The sequence below is a fragment of the Phocoena phocoena genome, chromosome 11 (genome assembly GCF_963924675.1).
Source record: "Phocoena phocoena chromosome 11, mPhoPho1.1, whole genome shotgun sequence".
Lineage (NCBI taxonomy): Eukaryota > Metazoa > Chordata > Mammalia > Artiodactyla > Phocoenidae > Phocoena > Phocoena phocoena.
Window position 1 is genome coordinate 450,233 of NC_089229.1, and position 21,255 is coordinate 471,487.

At 57.6% G+C, this 21,255-nt stretch overlaps 1 protein-coding gene across 1 annotated transcript; it reads left to right on the plus strand.

Annotated features, from left to right (window-relative positions):
• The first annotated feature begins 6,965 nt into the window (after positions 1-6,965).
• Positions 6,966-17,717, plus strand: DENND6B (DENN domain containing 6B). The gene is made up of 20 exons (XM_065887618.1): positions 6,966-7,127; positions 12,168-12,206; positions 12,278-12,320; positions 12,937-13,049; positions 13,489-13,569; positions 14,143-14,248; positions 14,370-14,449; positions 14,539-14,601; positions 14,868-14,923; positions 15,424-15,546; positions 15,629-15,724; positions 15,825-15,919; positions 16,033-16,098; positions 16,250-16,314; positions 16,414-16,503; positions 16,596-16,649; positions 16,979-17,088; positions 17,194-17,296; positions 17,439-17,513; positions 17,595-17,717. Exons 1-20 carry the CDS (start codon positions 6,966-6,968, stop codon positions 17,715-17,717), a joined length of 1,743 nt encoding a protein of 580 aa, XP_065743690.1.
• Positions 17,718-21,255: the final 3,538 nt, after the last annotated feature.

Sequence of the window (21,255 nt, forward strand, 5' to 3'; positions counted from 1 at the left end):
GGGGCACCCAGTCATGAGGGAGCCCACACAATACTGTGAGATTTACCCCTGGAGCCTGAGCAGGTTCCCAAGTAAATATCAGCAAAGCCCCCTCAAGCTTTCTGCAGGGGGAGGGAAGGAACCATTTCCTACCGCGACAGAGCACTCTGCTCCCCTTAACAAGGCTGCTCTCAAGGGAAACTTGTTAACCAGAGCCCGACCTGCTGGCGTGTTATCAGAGCCTAACTGACCAGGGAAAGGGAAATGCCCAGCTCCAGCCTCTCTGGGCAGCCCGTCCCAACCAAAGGGAGATAAAGGACTGAGAAACACTTGAGAAGTTCACAGTCCAGAGGCACAGGCTCAGTAAAAGAACTGAGGCCTGATCACAGGACCGTAGAAGGCGTCCCCTCTCCCACACCTCACCTCCACATTATTAAGGCCCATTTATAGCAGTTCCTTTCACCCAGTACATCATGTCTGGCTACCAGGAAAAAATTACACAGGTAAAAGGCAAAAAACACAATTTGAAGAGATAGAGCAAGGTTCAGAACCAGATATGGCAGAGATGTTGGAATTATCAGACCGGGAGTTTAAGCAACTATGATTAATATGCTAAGGGCTCTCATGGATAAAGTAGACGACATGTAAGAACAGATGGGCAATGCAAGCAGAGAGATGGAAATGCTAAGAAAGAACCGAAAACAAATGCTAGACATAAAAAACGCCGTAGCAGATATGAAGAATGCTTTTGATGGGCTTATTAGCAGACTGGATAACACTGAGGAAAGAATCTCTGAACTGGAGGATATCTCAATAGAATCTTCAAAAACAAAACAAAGAGAACAAAGACAGAAAACAACAGAACGTCCGGGCTTCCCTGGTGGCGCAGTGGTTGAGGATCCGCCTGCTGATGCAGGGGACGCGGGTTCGTGCCCCGGTCCGGGAGCATCCCACGTGCCGCAGAGCGGCTGGGCCGGTGAGCCATGGCCGCTGAGCCTGCGCCCGGAGCCTGTGCTCCGCAATGGGAGAGGCCACAGCGGTGAGAGGCCCGAGTACTGCAAAAAAAACCCAAAACAGAACATCCAAGGACTTGTGCTCTACAAAAGGTGTAACATACACATAATGGTAATATCAGAACAAGAAGAAAGAAACAGAAGAAATATTTGAAATGATTCTACATTGCACTAAAGGTTCTAGTCAGTGCAATGAGGCAAGAAAAAAATTAAAGGCATACAGATTAAAAGGAAGAAGCAAAATTGTCTTTATTCACAGATAACATGATCATCTATTTAGAAAATCCTAAGGGATCTATCAAAAAAATCTAGAAATAATAAACTAGTTTAACAAGGTCACAGGATACAATATCAATATACAAACAACAGTTGTATTTCTACAATTAGAAACAAACAATCTGAAAATGGAATTAAGAAAAAAATTCCAGGGAATTCCCTGGCGGTCCAGTGGTTAGGACACCGCACTTTCACTGCCGAGGGCCTGGGTTCAATCCCTGGTCGGGGAACTAAGATCCCACATGCCACACGGTGTGGCCAAAAATAAATAAATAAATAAAGGAAAGGAAAAGAAAAAGATTCCATTTACAACTGCATCAAAATGAATAAAATACTTAGGAATAAATATAACAAAAGAAGTGCATACAGAAAAGAGTCAATGCAGCAGGCTAACAACTTACCAAAAAACAAAACAAAATCAAACAAACAAACAAATAAAATTTCCCTGCTTACACAGTTAGCCCTTGATGGGCATCTGAGAACCTGGATTTCGGGGAGGTTCCCACCATCCCTGGAAATGATCAGAGTGGCTCTTTGAGCCAGACAATATGACTTATGTTGAAATCTGCTTTCTTTCCGGGTACCTGGAATTTTGTTAGGCACCAGGCAGAGACTGCCTATAGGGCCAGCCCTGCAATGGATTGAACAGTGGCCCCACCCGAAAGATATACATCTACCCCAAACCTGTGAATGCGACCTTTGGAAAAAGGGTCTTTGCAGATGTTATTAAGTTAAGATCTCAAGATAGATCATCCTGCGTCAGCGTGGGTCTTAAATCCAATGACAAGTATCCTTCTCAGAAAAGGAGAGAAGACACAGGGAAGAAAGCGATGTAAAGATAAAGACAGAAATTGGAGTGATAAACCTACAAGGATTGCTGGCAGCAACCAGAAGGTAGCATAGAGGCCTGAAATAGATTGTCCCTCGGAGCCTCCGTAAGGAACCAACCAGGCAGACACCTTGATTTCAGGCTTCTGGCCTCCTGAACTCTGAGAGAACAAATTTCTGTTGTTTGAAGTCTCCAGGTTTGTATCAGTTTGTTACAGCAGCCTTGGGAAATAAATATAAGTTCCCAATAAAACCGTGGGTGCTGAGTTTCTGATGAACTTACCTGGTTGGCAACATTTCACACCCATTGTCACAACTCCCTGGGACAATTAAGTTTGTCCTGTGTAGCTACGTGATGACCGTGGAAGCTGGCACCTGGTCTCCCCCAAACTTAGCCGCATGAGCCTTTTCACTTTGCTGATTTTACCTTGTATCCTTTTCCTGTAATAAATCATGGCCATGAAAATGACTCTATGCTGAGTCCTATGAGCCCTCCTACAAATCATCAAATCTGGGGGTGATCTTGCAACTCCCATGCAATAAAAACTACAAAGCACTGCTGAGAAAAATTAGACAAGACCTAAATAAATGGAGAGACATGCTATGTTCATGGATTAAAAGACTCAATATTGGGCTTCCCTGGTGGCACAGTGGTTAAGAATCCGCCTGCCAATGCAGGGGACACGGACTCGAGCCCTGGTCCGAGAAGAACCCACGTGCCGCAGAGCAACTAAGCCCATGTGCCACAACTACTGAGCCTGCACTCTAGAGCCCGCGAGCCACAGCTACTGAAACCTGCACGCCGAGAGCCCGTGCTCCGCAACAAGAGAAGCCACTGCAATGAGAAGCCCGCGCACCGCAACGAAGAGTAGCCCCCGCTCGCTGCAATTAGAGAAAAGCCCACACGCAGCAACAAAGACTCAACTCATCCAAAAATAAATATATAAATAAATTTAGTTTTTAAAAATTCCTTAAAATAAAAAGAAAGACTCAGTATTGCCAAGATGGCAATTCTCCCCAAACCTGATCAATAGATTCAGTGCATTATCGGTGAATTTTTCAGCAGTTGGTCATTTTTTTTTAATAGAAACTGACAAGCTAACACTAAAATTTACACAGAAATGCAAAGGATGGAGGTAGCCAAAACAGTTTTGAAAATTAGAGGACTCACACTTCTTGAATTCAAAATGTACTATAAAGCTAGAATAATCAAGACAGAGTAGAATTGGCATAAGGATAGGCATATATATCAATAGAACAGAGTAGCAAAAAAAAACCCTCAAAAATATGATCAATTGATTTTTTTTTATAAAGGTGCTAAGTCAATTCAATAGGGAAGCAATATCTTTTTTTTTTTGACCACACTGCACAGCTTGTGGATTCTCATTTCCCTGACCAGGGGTTGAACCCGGGCTGCGGCAGTGAAAGCCCAGAATCTTAACCACTAGGCCACCAGGGAACTCCCAAGCAATATCTTTTTTTTTTTTAAAGAGACAGTCTTTGACTTATAATGATTTTTTAAAAATTATTTATTTATTTGTTTATGTGGTTGCAGTGGGTCTTAGTTGTGGCAGGCGGGCTCCTTAGTTGTGGCACGTGAACTCTTAGTTGTGGCATGCATGTGGGATCTAGTTCCCTGACTGGGGATCGAACCAGGCCCCCCTGCATTGGGAGCATGGAATCTGAACCACTGTACCACCAGGGAAGTCCCCCAAGCAATATCTTTTTAAAAAATTATATTGGAAAAATTGGTTATCCACATTCCAAAAAAAAAAAAAAAGTTAAACCGTTACTTCACACCATACACCAAAATTAGTTCAAAATGGATCACAGCCCTAAATCTGAGAGGTGAAATACTTCTAGAAGAAACATAGGAGAAATTATTTGGGTTAGGAAAAGATTCTATAGATATGAGACCATAAACATACTACCAAAAAGAAAAATATTCATAACTTAGACTTCATCAAAATAAAAAACCTTTGCTCTTCAAAAGATGCCATTAAGAAAAATAGAAGACAAGCCACAAACCAGGAAAAAATTTTAAATCGTATGTCTGATAAAGGACTTGATTCTAGAATATATATTTTTAAAAAATCTTACAACTCATAAGACAAATGACCCAATTTAAAAAGAGGCAAAAGATTTAAATAAACATTTCACCAAAGAAGGTAATACAAATGACTTACGGGCACACGAAAAGTTGCTCAAGGGACTTCCCTGGTGGTCCAGTGGTTAACACTCTGCGTTCCCAATGCCGGGGGCCCGGGTTCGATCCCTGGTCAGCGAACTAGATCCCACAGGCATGCCGCAACTAAGAGTTCGCATGCCGCAACTAAGAGCCCACATGCCACAACAAAGATCCTGCGTACTGCAACTAAGACCTGGTGCAGCCAAATAATTAATATTAAAAAAAAAAGATGCTCAACATCAGTCATCATTAGGGAAATTCTAAACTAACCCACATGTCACTACACAACCCCTTGGATGGCTACAATTAAAAAGGCTGACAACCTCAAATGCTGGTAAGGATGTGGAAAAACTGGAACCTTCATACATTGCTGGTGGTAACGTCAAACTGTAAAGCCACTTTGGAAAACAGTTTGACAGTTTCTTATAAAGTTAAACATAAACTGAACATACAGCCCAATACTTTCACTCCTAGGTATTTACCCAAGAGAAGTTAAAACAGGTGTCCACAAAAAGACTTGTACAGGAATGTACATAGCAGCATTATTACAGGCAAAAACTGGAAACGTTCCAAACATCAATTGGTGTGTTGACTCTAATAACATAATAGCCAGTTGTTTCACCAGCAAAAGCAGGTTTATTCAGGAATAGCAGAGGAACTGTAATTCATGATGTGGAAACTATGGCAGACTACAAGTAAATCCAAAAAACAGGAAAAGGGAGTTTGCGTTTATAGGGAAAAGGGGTCAGTTGGGAGGTACTGTGTTAACCAGAGGCCGCTGGAGGAGCCTGGAGGCTTCCCATTGTTTGGGCTGTGACAATCTCTGATTGGCTGGGATGTCCTTGGGCTGGAGGGATTTCTTCCTCCTGTTGGAGAGAGAGTAGAGGCACCTGTCTTCCTGTTTCTGGTAATTGCGGATGCACGGTGGGCATGACAGAACACCCTAACGACCTGTCCTGGCTCCATCTTCAACTGAGGTTTCTTTAAATAATTCCACTGTGAAAGGTTAAAGAAAATGTCACGTATCCAGACAATGAACTACTATTCATATAAAGGAACAAACTATTGATATATACAACATGGATAAACTTCAAAAATATTATGCTAAATGCAAGAAACCAGACAGAATAGGCTGCATATTGTACGTATTAGCACAATTACCACAAACTTAGCGGCTTTAAACAATGCACACTTATTATCTTACAGTTCTGGAAGTCAGAAATCTGAAATGAGTCTTACGGGGCTTAAATCAAGGTGTCAGCAGAACTGCATTCCTTCTGGAGGCTCTAGGGGAGAATCGTTTCCTTGCCTGTTCTAGCTTCTGGAGGCTGCCTGCATTCCTTGGTTCATGGTGCCTTCCTCCATCTTCAAAGCCAGCAGTGTGGCAACTACCAGTTTCTCTATCTTATTCCCTTATTGCATTGCCTTCTCTGACTCATTTTGGCCTATGGACTGTAGGCAGAAGTTCTGTAGATATCAGTTGTCGGCCAACGCAATTAATAGCTAGCAGGCCTCCATTAAACCCTTTTCCACTGCCAATGACCTAGGAGGCCATGTGTTCCAGAGGTAAGTCAAGGAGAGCCACCTGACTCTCCCACCAGTCCATGCACAGTGAAAAACCTGCTTAAGACTTGATCAAGGGTTGTTACTTCAACCTAGCCTAGCCTAGCCTAACTTTGGAGTGGGGAGCTTTAATTTAAAAAAAAAAAAAGTAAAATATATATAGCGTGTCAGTTAACTTATTGTCTCAGCTCCAAAGTCGCCCTTCCATGATCGGCTGTGTGATGCTGGGGGCTGGGGGTGGGGGGGACTCTGCGGCCACATTTCGAGGAGCAAGGGCTGGTGCCTGGCTCTGCCAAGAGGAATGCTGGAGGCAGATGCGACGTCAAAGAGGGAGGGGCGCTTGCCCCCCTCCCCCCAGCCACACTTCGCCGCCGCAGCAGAAAATAAAACAGCACAGGTGGCTCGAATTATGTGTGTTATACGCTGTGTCTGGTTTCGACAGACGGGTCTGGGACAGTGTGCAAGGCAGCCCAAGAGGGGGCCCGGAAATATCTGGAAGAACGCTGGACGCAAGAGGCGAGGAAGGGACTGGCGCGGGCGGGTCTGCACGCACTGACGACCAGTCATTGGAAACAAAGGTGCCCCAGTGGTCAGACACGAACCCCGGACGTGACAGCTCTCTGCAGGACCCCATACCCGGAGGCGACCCAAAGGAGAAAACTCGAGGGACTCCCAGAATCGCTGGAAACTGTGTGTGATAGTTGGTAGAATGGGAGCTCGTAACGACGAAATGCGGTTAGGAAAGCTGGCCGGGTAAGGTACCCGCAAGTCTCTACTTCGCCTGTCCTCACGGGGTCCCCGGGAACCGCGACCCCGCCTTAACCCGTCTTCCGCCGGGCTCACACGCCCCGCTGGAAGTCCCTCCTCCAGGCTTGGGGCCGCTCTGGCCCGCGCGGTCCCTTCTCTTTGGTGGGTTCCGCGCCGCTCCACCGCACGGCTGTCCTCCGGCCGCCAGGGGCGTGCGAGGCCGAGTCCGAGCCATTCTGGTCTGAGACGGCCGCTCGACTGCTCCGCGGAGCCGTCCGGGCTCGCCCAGGCCACCGCCTCCAGTCCGTTCCCCCGGCAACGCCTCGGGCCGTTCCCCCGGCAACGCGCGGCCGTTCTCAGTAGCAGGGGCCATGGACCAGGGGTCGGGCGCCGGGCCCCACCGGGCTCGCGGCCGCCTCGGCGCGCCGTCCTGCGGAGCGCGGGCTCCGGGGGCACCCTGGGCACGCTTCTCGGCCTGGCTGGAGTGCGTGTGTGTGGTCACCTTCGACCTGGAGCTGGGCCAGGCGCTGGAGGTGAGGGGGGCAGCGGGCCGGGGGGAGGCCGGGGAGGGCGGGCCCTGCTCTGTCGCCGCCGGCTAGTGTGGCTCAGGCATCGCCGAGGGGCGGCGGGAATCCCTCCGCAGGTGAGGTAACCTCGGGCAGACAGACCCCCCAGGTGTTCTCTTCCTCCTCAGAAACCCTGCACCTGTCACTTTCTGAAAGGTGCGCTCCCAAGCAGAAGAAAAAAAGTTAAGTTGCCAAGACCGCCCTTTGGGGTGGAGGAGCGAAGAGCCCTGCACTTCGGATACCCAAAGTGGTACTCTTGATTTTTCTCCCAGTAAAAAGCTGTCTCCTCTCCCTTCCTCTCCCCCTCCTTTCCCACACTATGATACCTTCTCCTCTCATTTACTCCAGCCAAAATCCCAGGGGTCACCCTTGACTCCTCCCCTCCCTCCACCCCACATCCCATCCGGGAACAAGGCTGACAGCTCCACCTACAGCAGGGCTGTCAGGTTCATTACCACTGCCACTGTACCCCCCAGTCCAATATTTGTGGCTCTCTTGCTTAAATCTTTGGAAACCTCCTTGTTCACTTAGAGTCTGATCCAGACCCTTTGCGGGTCACAACCAGACCCAAGAGCCATCTTTCTGTTCACAGACTTTGCCCCCAGCCCCCCCCCCCCCCAGCCTGGGATGTCCCCACTATCTGCAAGGCTCTTCCCTACCCCCACCCGCGTGGGTGTAGATGAAAGCATGACAGACTCAGGGAGGAAGGCCTTCTGTAGTAATGCAGGCCTGGGGGGACGGTCTTCTCCAGGCCCTGAAGGCCATGACATAGACCACGGAGCTGACCAGGGCAGGGGAGGCTGTGAGGTACGCTTCAGCACGCTGTCAGAAGGAACTTCCTGAGAACCCGGGAGGTGGCGCATCCGTGACTGCAGTTGGCTGAGATGAGGCTGATCAGCCATCGTTGGAAAGCCAGCGTCAGGGGGAGAGGGTGTTTTCCAAGGCCTTGCTGAACTCCACGAGGCTGTGGGAAGCCCAAGTCGTAACAAACAGCAAGGGCTGACACTGCCCAGCTCGCTGTGGAGACCCCATTCCACCGCACCTGTCCCCACGCGGTGCACCAAATTAGCTTGACGCAGGGACCTGAGCACAGAGAGGTGAGGTGATTTGCCTGACGTCACAGAGCCCACATTCCTGCTGGTGCCCAAATTGTTCCCAGTAAAATCACAAGAGGGTCTACTGTTTCCTTAAGGCATTCTTATGTATAATTTTCTAGGACTTGACTATTCAGGCAAGAACTGTTAAAGGCTCCATGTGCTTGGGCTTCTGAGCTTTGCTGAGGCTGTATAGCTCAGGGAGGGAGTGTTGGGGGGACCCACGGCCCCTCCTAATCATCAAGTCTGTGCAGGAGTCAGGCAGTGCAACCACACGACGCTCATCAGGTTTGCATCTTATCTTTCTTCCTCTCCCCTGGAAATCATGAGGAAGATCAGCGGTCATTTCAGCTGCGTCCACAATCACTCATGGAGCATCTGCCCTGCGCTCGCTTATTCCGGGCTTGGCCTGGCCGAGCACCACAGAGGCTCTGGCTGGCACTGTGCTTGGCACTGGGACATGATGGAAGACCCAGGGACTGCCTTCCAGGAGCTCATGGATCACGGAGACTCCGTGGACAGACGCAGCTCAGAGGAAGGAATGGGGGTTTGGCCATATCTTGGAGGATGAGAAGGAGGCAGCCGGGCAGGGGAGAGGGGGCTGTTTCAGGTAACCCCTCCCCCAAAAAAGCCAACGAAAGCAAAGGCAAGGAGCCAACCATTCACTCATTCAATAAATCAAGTATTGGGCAGCTGCCACCAGCCAGGCCCCACAGTACTGGTGCTGGACACATGGACACAGAGCTGAATGCGATGACAGGGCCCTGCCCACCAGGAGTTCACGTTCTGTGCTAGAGACGCAGAGAGTAAGGGGTTCAGGACCCCCTAGAGCGCATAGGGTATGTTGAGGGGGTCCCACCCACGTGGGTGCACTGGAGCCTGCAGGCGAGGCAGGGATCAGACATGAGGGGAGAGTGGGCAAGGCTGTGCACATCAGCTGAGCAAAGGGCCTGGCTCTGCTGCCTCAGCCCTTGGAAACTCTCCTCTTGGTATCCCCGCTGACCCAAGAAGCCCATGCAGTGAACCGCGGCCCGGGGCCCAGAGCGTCCCTCCTCCCCGAGGTGTCCACATCCTCCCAGCTGCAGCTCCTGCACTGCCCAGTCTCAGGACCCTTTTAGTCTTCAAAAGTACTGAGGGCCCCAAGGGGCTTTTTATGTGCGTCATATCTATCGAGGTTTCCTATACTAGAAGTTAAAACAGAAAAATTTTAAATGCTTATTAATCCATTTAAAAAAACAACGGATACCATGTGTAAACGAGAGAAGCCACCGCAATGAGAAGAAGCCTGTGTACTGCAACAAAGAGTAGCCCCCACTTGCCGCAACTAGAGAGAGCCCACGCACAGCAACAAAGACCCAACGCAGCCAAAAATAAATAAATATTTATTTACTTACTTTAAAAATATATCTATTTCCACAAAAACAACCATTTTCAGAAACAAATTCAGTGAGGAGAATGGCATTATTTGACACTTTTACGTCCCTTTTTAAAGGCCAAATAGAAGGCAGCTGTATCTTCACGTCAGCTTCAGTCAGTTCCCCTTGATGGCCTGTGTCACAGCCTCTGGAAGCCACACTGCACACAGTGAGAAGAGAGTGAAAAAGGCAGCTTCGGCCTCTGGGAGCCTAGGGCACCCACACCACCCTTCAGGAAGCACTTTCCTAGACGTACCTTCTCCAGCAAGGCGAGGCTCGCTGCATCTGTCTTCCTCAGGGGCGACTGGGTTACAGGAGCTGCAGCCCCTGCAGACTGGCTCCCGTGGAAAGGACAAGACCCCTGTGGTTCCAGGGGACAGGGTTCATGGTGCAGCAGACCCTCGCCCTCTGCCCCTCTCTGAGAGTCCGCTCCATTCCTCTCCTCAGTCAGGCAGGGCCGTCCCTCCATCTCTGCTCCCAGCTTGTGAACAGTGAACTTGGAGCCCTGGGCATGGCTGTGGAGCCTGCTCAGATGCTACAAAACTCCTGTGACTGCAGACCAGATTCAGACCCCTGACCTCAGCTCCAGACCAGATTCAGACCCCTGACCTCAGCTCCAAGGGCCCATCGTGGCCCTGCCAGCTGCCAGGCACCCGCCTTTCCTCTGCCCTTCCCAACAAGGACACGCAGGGGCCCGAGTGGTCCTGCGGCCCCTCCTCTCTTGGAGCCATCTCAAGGTACCTCTGTGGGTCCGCCCCACAGACAAATACTGTTTGGCTGGCTCCCCTCCGTCCTCTTGGCCCTTCCTTCTTGGTGCCTCCTTAGCTGACATCTTGAGATTTCCACATGCCCCACCTGTTCCATTATTCTTTGGAGACATGTTTTCCCGCACTCCACAAATACAGGCACACCTTGGAGATGTTGCAGGTTCGGTTCCAGAGCACTGCAGAAAAGCAAGTCACACAGATTTGCTGGTTTCCCAGCGCATATAAAAGTTATGGTTACGCTAGACTGGAGTCTATTAAGTATGCAAGAAACACCATTATATCTTAAAAAACAATGTAGATACCTTGTAACAAAGATAAAAATGAAAAAGTTTGAGATGTTGTGAAAATTACGAGAATATGATGCAGAGATACAAAGTGAGCAAGTGTTGATGGAAAAATGGCACCTGTAGGGTTGCTACAAACCTTTATTTTGTAAACAATGCAACATCCGTGAAGCACAATAAAGCAGATGTGATAAACAGGGTGTGGCTGTGCAGTATCTGGTGAGGGCCTACCCTGCCAGGGGCTGGGAGGCACCTGGGACATGGTCCCTGTCCTTAGGACGCTTGGCGGCAGCGTGGGAGGCAGAGTAGGCCCAGAGCAGCCAGCCCAGAGCAGCCAGCCCAGAGCAGCCAGCCCAGAGCAGCAAAGACAGAAGCTACATTACTACAACAGTGCGAGTCCCAGGGCACAGTGCCCTGCCATCTGGGGGTTCAGGGCACACCCCAGAGGAAGCCTCCTGTCAACCAAAACCCAAGTCCTCCTCCGCATGGGAGTTTGGCCGACAGAGTAAGGAGGGGGCCACGCATGCAGGCCCTCAGCTCCTGGCTCCCGGCATAGCCGCTTCCTGGGAGAGCCATCCTGCTGCACCTGAGCACGGGCCAGGGCAGCAGTGATGCCCAAGGCGCACCAGGTCCCCAGGAGACACTTGGGGGCCTGCAGGGAGTGAGGGCTCTGGAGGTTCGCTGCCTTTTTCCTTTCCTGCAAAGAAATCCATTCTGGCCATTTGCCTGTGTACAGGGCTACTGGCTCCCCTAGAGTGTGGCCTGTCTCCCAGGTAGAGCCTGTCCAGCTGGTCACGCTCACCATACACTCCAGGGGCCTGGGTGCTCCAGGGGTCACACTCCAAGCGGGGAGCAGGCCAGAAGCTCCCGGACCCCTGACGAGCAGGGTTTGGAGTGAAGATGCTCAGAGGCAGGGGTGCCAGTGTCAGGCAACATCCGAGTTAAGACGGGATGGGGAGGCTGGCCAGGCCGTCTGGGAGAGGAGGCCCAGAGGAGCCGCAGAGCCTAAGACCCTCTGGCTGGGTCGGGTTGGGTTCGGAGCGCTGAGAGGGTACAGGAGGTGGGGGCCAGGAGGCAAGGCCCTGCATCCGCTCTAGGCGAGAGAGGAGGCTATGGGGACAGACTGTCGGGACATGGGGCAGGGAAGCCCAGTCTGGGCGAGTGACCTTGAGGGCGAGGGGTGTGAGAAGGGAGTCCAGGAGCTCACCCAGTTGTGCACTGGCCGAGAAAAGGGAAGGATGGGGGCCAGGAGTGGCCTCGGGCCGAGAGGGGCCTGGGGAGGCAGGGCAGGGCGCTGGAGCCCTGAAGAGAGGAGGAGGGGTCAGCAGGGAGCCAGAGGTGGGGGAGAGCCAGAGGGTCTGACAGTGCTGGGGTGGGGGGGACACACTTGCAGCCCAGCACCAAGCCTGCCAAGCCCATGTCACCGAGTACTCTGTGTCCCCCACAGCTGGTGTACCCCAGCGACTTCCAGCTCACCGACAAGGAGGTGGGTCCCAGCCCTCTCAGGAGCAGACCTCACCTGGGGAGCAGGCCCTCACTGGCTTTCCTGTGTTTCAGAAAAGCAGCATCTGCTACCTGTCCTTTCCCGACTCCCACTCAGGTAGGCCACCCCGCCTCGCCCCGGTCTGGGTGTCTCTCTGGGGCTGTGGGGAGAAGAAGAAGGAGGGAGATGAGGCTGCCCAAGAGCCCCTGCGGCCAGGCCTGCACAGCCTGTAAGCACCGGTCCCCCTTCCGGCTCCAGGGAGACAGCCGGAGCCCCACGCCGCGGCAGCCGGTTTCCCCGGTTCCCGCGGAAAGAGGTGTCTCTGGGCAGTGGGGTCTGGTCTCCTTCACCCCAGCAGAGGGGTCACCAGGAGCTGGGTCCTGGCCTCGGCTCCTCTCCAGGGCTCGGGTGTCCGGCCGGGTCAGCCTGGTTTTCCGCCCTGGGCAGGCTATGCCGGGCCACACAAGCCCCCGGCCTGTGCTTGCTTGCCCACAGTGCACACGCTGCGGGGCTGTGGCTGTGCTTCTCTGTGTGCTGAGTTTAAACCCTTAGGTGCAGGAATCTAGACACGGGGACCTCTGTTGGGAGACACAGAGCCGGAGGGCTGGGCTTTTCTGAGGCATTTGCAGCCCGGCAGGGGCTTCGCCCCCTTTCTGGCCCCCCACCCCACATGCTGGCAGGAGAGGCTCCAGCCCAACCCGGACACAGCGTGAGGGGACCACCTCTTCCCCAGGCTGCCTCGGGGATACTCAGTTCTGCTTCCGCATTCGTCAGTGTGGAGGGCAGAGGCGCCCCTGGCACACGGATGACAGGCGCTGTGACAGTGGGGCCCCCGTGTCTCTGCAGGTGAGCCGGGCTGCCTCTCCAGTGCTCCTCCCCTGCCCCTGCAGGCCAGGGTCAGGCGGGTGTGAGCAGCCCTTCAAGACGCCTGGCCAGCCCCAGCCAGCAGGGTCTCCAACTGCCGCAGGCCAGGCCCGGCACCCCAGCCTCGACTGGGGGTGGGCCAGCGCTTCTGAGGACTTGCCAGGGTCCCTGGGGCTTTTCCTGTGCTCCACGTGTGCGCCAGGGCGTGGCTCGGTGTGCAGAGGCCGGTGCTCTTGGGACCCTGAACCGCTCACCACTGTGTCTGCGGAGATGTCCCTGGAGAGCGGTTGCCTGCCTTCCGGGCCGTGACTCCCAGGCAGACCCCGGTCTGGGGAGAGCACGCAGCAGCCTGCGTGGGGGTCCGAGGGGGCGGGTGGGAGGTGAGCAGTGGGCGTGGCCTGGCCGATACCCCTCCTTCCAGAGGGAGCCCGCACACTACTTTGGCTACGTGTACTTCAGGCAGGTGAAGGACAGCTCTGTGAAGAGGGGCTACTTCCAGAAGGTGAGCAGCTGGTTGCTCTGGGGTGGCCCCGCTGAGAGTTGGGGGCCAGCAGCCATCGGGAGAGGCTGACGGTCTGGGGGGTGGGGGTCCTGAGCCTCCAGGAGCACCCACCCCTCCGCAGCCCTAGCCACTTGGCCCTGGGCGGGGGCCACCGTGCCACTTGGGGGCGGGGGCGGCCTCTGGAGAACAGGCTCCGCTGCCCCTCCCTCGCCCAGCCCCGGCTCTAGCCCAGGCCTCCCTGCTCCTCGCTGAGGGAGGAGGGGGGCCCTCGTCACACTTTCAAGATTAGGACGACTTCAGTCTTGAGTTCAGACACCAAAAGCAAAGGCTGCTTGAGCCCCAGGGAGACCATGCCATGATCCTGGCCACATGCATTTCCCTCTGAAGGCCTGGGGTCCAGCCCTGCCCTGCTGCACCTGGGGTTTTCTAATAGCCTGGAGTCCCACGTCAGGCCATTCCTGGGAAGTCGGTGGGACACCCTGCCCTGGGCAACCCTGGATGAGCCGGGCCTCAGGGGTCCCTGCAGGGTCCCAAGGGGCTGGGGCGACATCTCACCGGCCCTGGGCCCTGCAGTCTCTGGTGCTGGTGTCCCGCCTGCCCTTCGTCCGGCTGTTCCAGGCGCTGCTGAGCCTGGTCGCCCCCGAGTACTTCGACAAGCTGGCGCCCTGCCTGGAAGCGGGTGAGTGGCCAGCAGGCGCTACCAGAGCTGCCTCGTCATCATCCCAGCTGTAGCTCCTGGTGGCTCCGGCGGGCAGCTTCCTCCAGGACAGGCTTCTGACGCGGGCCACCTGTGTTCACAGTCTGCAATGAGATTGACCAGTGGCCGGCCCCTGTGCCGGGGCAGACCTTGAACCTGCCTGTCATGGGAGTCGTCCTCCAGGTGAGGGGCTGGCTGGCTGGGGTGGGATGGCCCCAGTGCGTGTCGACACGCCACCCGGCCCCATCGGCAGCTGCTTCCTTCATCCATAGGTGTACATCCCATCCAGTGCAGACAAGCCTGAATCCGGTCCTCCAAAGCAGTGCAGCCACAAGGTGGGCGCCCTGCTCCCAGGCTGACGGCCCCATACCTGCCTCAACCCTCAACCCTCCCACCTGCCTGGGCCTCCCCACCTCACCTGCTGGGGGGTGGCCAGACCCCAGACACAGGGGCCTCCGTATCCGTGCAGGGCTGTGGGGCGCCGGGAGGCACGTGGGTAGGGACTGCGGCCCCCGGGACTCTCCCGGGATGACCTGTGCTGCTCGGGGCTTGTGAGGCGCCATCCTCCCCCTGGCCTGACACCACCCCCCCTTCCTCTCAGAACCTGCTGCCAGCCCCGGTCGTCCTCACCAGTGTCCATGAGCTGGACCTGTTCAGGTGAGCCTGGCAGGCCACCACCTGCTGCCCCGGTAGGTGATGAGTGATCCCACGGGGTGGGGGCGCTGGGGGACATCAGGAGTTAACCCCCTGCCCGTTCTGAGAGGGAGAGTCCGCAGAAGAGGAGCCCGGTGCCCCGATGTCTGCCCCCAGAGGAAGTGAGCACCGTGGGCAGGAAGTCAGGTCCTGGCAGGCAGGTGCAGGGAAGGGAGCAGCTGTGGTGGGAGATGCTGCCAGAGGGGCCCTCTCTGGGGGGCCAGCAGAGGACCCCACCTTTGGAGACCCTCTGGCCCTGTGCTGGGCCCAGCGGGAGCCAGGGCTGTCGGTTTCAGGCATGGCGGGGGCGCGAGGCCAGGCATCTTCACAAGGCCTCACGGCCGCCTTCCTCTGGAGTGAGGCCCAGCCTTCACCCAGACAGGGCCTGCCTGGGCCTGGGTCGGGGCAGGTGGGCAAGCTGGGGAGCCTCCCACCCGGCCTCCCCAACGCCCCCGCCGGCCCAGGTGCTTCCGGCCCATGCTGGCCCATGTGCAGCTGCTGTGGGAGCTCATGCTTCTTGGGGAGCCCCTGCTGGTCCTGGCGCCCTCGCCCGCAGTGTCCTCGGAGGTGGTGCTGGCCTTGACCAGGTGGGTCGGGCGGCAACGCGAGGGGCCGGGGGCCCCGGACCAGCCCTGCGAACTGACTGTCCCTACGGGTCCCTCCCCACAGCTGCCTGCAGCCCCTCAAGTTCTGCTGCGACTACCGCCCCTACTTCACCGTCCACGATAGCGAGTTCAAGGAGTTCACAACACGCACGCAGGCCCCGTAAGTGCCGCCCTGCCCGCCCTGCACCCTGCGCCCTCCGCCTGCGTCTGCCTCTCCTCCCTCCCTCCCTCCCTCTCTCTCTCTCTCTCTCTCTCTCTAGACCAAGCGTGGTCCTGGGAGTCACAAACCCTTTCTTTATCAAAACGCTCCAGCACTGGCCCCACGTCCTCCGCATCGGGGAGCCCAAGATGCCAGGTGAGGTCCCCAGCCTCCACCCAAGGGTCCTGGGAACGCGGGGCCTCGCCGGGTCTGAGCCTGCGGAGGCAGAACCAAGACCCTGAGGCCCGGCCATGGGGCGTGTCTCGTAGGGGACCTTCCCAAGCAGATCAAACTGAAAAAGCCCTCAAGGCTGAAGACCCTGGACACCAAGCCAGGTCTGTGCCCCTCCTCTCCTCGCGGGACCCAGAGACACACCTTGGGGCGGGGTGGGGCGGACAGATGTGCTGGCACGGACAGATGTGCTGGCACAGCTGAAGGGGGTGCCCTGCCCCCGAGGAGAGCGCGCTGCCATTCTGCCCTCCCCAGGCCTCTACACTGCGCACACGACCTACCTCCACCGAGACAAGGCCCTGCTCAGACGACTGCTTAGGGTACTGCTGGGGGGCGCTCCGGGGGCGGGGAGGCCGGGCTCGGTGTGTGAAGGGGGCACAGCGGCCTGCTGTGGCTCAGCGCTCGCCCCCGCCCCCCAGGGCCTGCAGAAGAAGCGGCCTTCGGACGTGCAGACTGCAGTGCTGAGGCAGCACCTCCTGGAGCTCACGCAGAGCTTCATCATCCCTCTGGTGAGGCCTGGCCGGTGGGCAGGAGGGCGCCGGGCTGGAGGGGCAGGCAGCAGGCCGCGGCCCAGACTCAGACTCACTCCCTTCCCCCCCAGGAGCACTACATGGCCAGCCTCATGCCCCTGCCGAAGAGCATCACGCCCTGGAAGGTGTGGTCCAGGGAGGGGCTGGGAGGATGGGCCCTATGCCGACCCTCTCGTGGGTGTGCAGGAGCCCCTGGGGCCAGCCCATCCCCACACCCGCAGGTGGCCCTCAGAGGGAAGAGAAATGCGGGCCATACGGATGGGGGAGGGGCTCGAGGCCCTCTTCTCTGGGAAGGGTCACCCTGGGATCTGTCCCTACAGGGTGGGGGCTGGGGGACACACAAGGGGTCCGTCCGCCAAGTGCCCTGGGGAAGGTCCTGACCAGCCAAGGTGCGGGGCCTGCGAGGCTGTGCCCCCCCCCCCCAGCACCCAGGCTCACCCAGCCCCTGTCTCAGACCCCTCCCCAGATCCACCCCTTCCGCCAGGATGACTTCCTGCGTAGCCTGGAGCGCTCAGGGCCCCAGCTCACCTGCCTCCTCAAGGGCGACTGGCTGGGCCTCTACAGGTGGGTGGACAGTAGGTAGGGTCCTGGGGCCCCTGCTGCTGGTGGCCATGCCCATCCCTCAACACACAGCGTCAGCCCACACCTGCTGCCCCTTGCCCCCCACAGGCGGTTTTTCAAGTCCCCCCATTTTGATGGCTGGTACCGACAGCGGCACAAAGAGATGGCCCAGAAGCTGGAGGCCCTGCACCTCGAGGCCATCTGTGAGGCGGTGAGGGGGGCGCTCGGCTGCGGGAGAGCGCAGAGGGGTGCCAGCCCCGCGCAGGGGCCGGAGGAGAGTGTAGCGGGGGCGGACACAGGCCCAGAGCTGGGCGAGGGCCTCTGCGATGGAAGGTCTCATCTTGTCCCCGCAGAACCTCGAGATCTGGATGCAGGACAAGTCCGAGGTGGAGGTCGTGGATCTGGTCCTGAAACTTCGGGAGAGGCTGGTGAGATGCCTCCCAGCCCTGCCCCGCCTCGGCCAGCCAGATGTGAAGGTCGCCTGCCCCTCACCACCGCTGCCCCTGCAGGTTCGGGCACAGGGCCACCAGCTCCCCGTGAAGGAGGCGACGCTGAAGCGGGCGCGGCTGTACATCGAGACAGTCGTCGGCTCCCTGCCCAAGGACCTGCAGGTCGTCCTGTGCCCTCCCTAGGATGGGGCCCATGGCCCGGGGCCTGGCTGCCCCTCGGGGCCTGGGTCTGGCCGAGATTCCCTCCCCCAAGTCAAGCATGAGCTCCCCCACCCAAGCTTCCGGTTGCCCCTGGCCCCCCACCTGGCACCACCATCATCCCAGCAGACAAGGTGGCATTTGGAACTACAGCTTGGCCCCTGACTGTTGGCGGATCACGTGCTGGCAGAGCCTCCCCTCCCCCTGGGCCCCACCTGCCCTCTCCAGGGTCTTAGGCAGGGGTGGGGAGCAGGCTGTGAGCCCTGCTGATCTGATCTGGGCCAAGGCCACACACCCCTCCAGGAGCCCATCTGCCCAAGCCCTGCAGGCCCAGGCGTTGCATCTGATGCGTCCTTTAGACCCACCAGGCTGCCCAGCTCAGGACGGAAGGAGGCGGCTGACAGGCAGACCCCTCTCCTCACACGGCCCGCCCCCCGCCTGTCTTGCCTGGGGGCTGAGGGGGGAACCTCGCCTGCGGTCATCACTTGGGAGGGGAGAAGCCGCTTTGCCCGGAGAAGAGCTATGCCCTGTGGTTCGCTGGGATGCCGCCAGGTCCCGCGTGGCTGCCAGGCAGGTCCAGGGCATTGTCTGTTCCACTCCAGGGACACCCCACTGGGCACCTTCTCCGTTCACTCTGCCCTGCGCTGCTGCTCATCGGCTGGCAGGCCCTCGAGACACCCCCGTGTCCATGCAGCCCCACAGGCAGTGAGAGGCTTGGACTCTAGCCTGACCAGGCCCGCGGCCTTGGGGCACCAAGCTCCTCGGCAAGGAGTGAAAGCCCCTCAGAAGGGATCCACGCCCCCATATGACACCTTGGAGCACTGGGCCAAGCAGTCACGTGCTGTCATCGGCACCATCACAGCTCAGCGCACAGTGGCAGCTGGTGGGGAGCAGGGCGGGGTGGGGGGAGGCACGGACCCAGAGCTGCAGGCCTTTGGGTAAGTCCCACTGAACCCAACCCCAGATGCCTCACCTGAGGCACAAGGCCTCGTAGATGCCCGCGTGGGCCTTGGCGGCAACCTGAGCTGAGTCCTGGCTGAGCGATGTGGTGCGGGAGGCAGGCCGAGCGGGGGGCTTTCCCTTCTCTCCTGATTCCCCACAGTCCGTGTCCTGGGATGGAGCAGTGATGCAGCCACTCCTCCCAAGCAGAGTTCGCTGGAGCTGCCAGATGACAGAGGCGCTGGCCTCAGAGCTGCCAGCGTCGTCTTGTCCGGCCCTGACCACTGCCTAGGACAGCCCGGCGCGTCCGCAGCCTGCAGACAGCTGAGCTCGGCCTGGTGTGCGACCGCAGTCAGAGGACAGAATCGAGGCAGCAGAGGGAGAGCCAAGCTGGAGGCCCTCAAGTGAGGAAGGACTTTGTGGCCCCAGTGCCACTTTGGAAAGTCTGCCCTGCTGTCTGGCCGTGAGGGGTGGCCCACGGGCCGTGAGGGGTGTGTCCCAGCACATTGCACGGTCCCTTCCCTTGGCCTTCTGAGGGTGACTGCAGGTGATGGAGGGCTGCAGGGGAGCGGCTGCAAGGGGGCTCCGCAAAGCCCTCAGGGACTTTTGCCTCCATCAGCCCAGGAAGGCACACAACCTGATTCCCCTGAATCCTTGCATGCTCCCTCGAGGACTCTGCTTGAGTCCACGCAGCAGCCCCTCACAGCGGCTTGTCCTCAGGAACACTGGTGCAGTGGGATGTCGGGGGAGGGACGCCTGGCAGAGTGGGCAACACTGCCCAGGGTGGAATCCAAAGCTGAAGGGTACAGGTGGGAGGAGGTCCCTCCCCTGGAGTGCCTGGGGCTGTGGGGGGGGCCTCCTCCTCACAGCCTGACCCCCCTGCCCAGACAGGGGCCTGAGGGTGCGGGCTGGGGGTGGAGTCCTGCCAACTCCATCGTCTCCCCCATAAGACCCCGGGTTCCCTCTCAGGATCAGGTCAGCTCCGGCTGGACTGAGCCTCTGTCCCCCCACCAGGCTGGGGACAGGCAGTGAGGAGGGAGGAAGGGGCAGGAAGATCAAAAGAGGCAGACCCACCACCTACTAGAGCCCCGTGGACAGGAGGGCCTGGACGGACAGGAACCAGTGGTCCAAGAGGGCGCTGTGGTCGGCAGCCAGTATGTGAAGCCGCCTGCTTTTGGGGATTGTGTGTGGGCCTGGTGTGGTGGCCGGGATGGGGGTGGGAGGGCAGTGGGCTGATCCAGGGACAGGAAGGCCAGTCTTCACCCCCAAGCTTCCTGCACTCTATTTAAAGACTCCGTTTTGGTCTGCGATGGTGGACTTCCCACATCTTCGGTATTAAAATGTCCTTCTGTGACACGATACTTGTCCTTTAACTCCCTTTTCTGATCAAAAGTTGGCATCCCTATCAGAGCTGTAACTTTAGGGTCTTCTTGGTGGGGCGTTGGGTGGGCCTTGCTGTGGATGGGTTCAGGGCTAAAGGGGTGAAGGTGTGGCCTGGCTGGTTGGGGGTAGGGGGGTAGCAGAAAGAACTAGTGAGTTGACCCTTTCCAGTGGCTTCATCTGAGCCGGGCGTTCCTGAGCACTGGGGACAGGTCCCAGGCCCGGGTTGGGTGGGGTGGGCAGGAACGAGTGGGCTATCTGCCGGGAACGGAACGTCTGGGTGGAGGGCGGGTGCCCAAGGAAGGGGGGTCCCAGAGTGGGAGTACAGGTTAGGGCTGGGGAATGGCCCCACATCCTCCCTGGGTCCCCAGCGGCTGCTCAGCACAGCGGGGCTTGTGACTGCAGACTGTCCTGAGGGGAGCAGGACACACGGGAGAGCTGGCCCCATAGGGGTCCCTAACTCTGCTCAAGTTGTGGTGGGAGTGGCCAGGGGCATCAGGACCAGGGTTGATGGGGGCTGGAGCGGCCAGAAGCGGGGCAAGCTCTAGTCCAGAGCTGGATGCCCCAGGGAGAGGCTCGGTCTCACCACCCACCTCCAAGCACTTCAGCAGGGGTTGACGGGTCCTGGGTGTGGGTGGAGGGAGGTGGAAGGGAGGCGGGGGAAGGAGGGCGCTGGAGGCCAAGGACGGGTTGCGAGGGGACTCAGGGCAGGCGTCCTCTTCCCCTTGGAAGTTGAGGGACAAGGCGCAGCAGCCCCCAACCGCCCAAAGGGTAGGGGTGTGGCCGGCATGTTCCCCAGTCGGAGGGTCGGGGTGCCGGGGACCTCGGTCTTGCAGGCGTTCTCCCCTAGAGCCCAGACTTGGGCTCCTCTGGCGCGAACCTGGACGCGAACCGGGCCGAACTTACCCGGCGACGCGGTGCAGTCGCCCACTGCGGCCGCCAGGCGCCGGGGACGCGGGGTGGGGGGGGGGGCGCGCGGGGGGCGCGCGGGGAGCGCTCCGCCAGGCGAGCCCCCCTTCTCTCCCTCCCCACCCCCGCTCTCCCCTCTCCCTCTCCACCACCGCACTCCCCTCTCCCTCTCCCTCTCCTCCCCGTCTCCCTCTCCCTCTCCCTCTCCCTCTCCCTCCCCCTTTCCCCCGCCGGGGGCGGGGCCGCTGCTCCCGCGCGCTCCGGCCCCTCCGCGGCCACACAAAGGCCCGTCTCC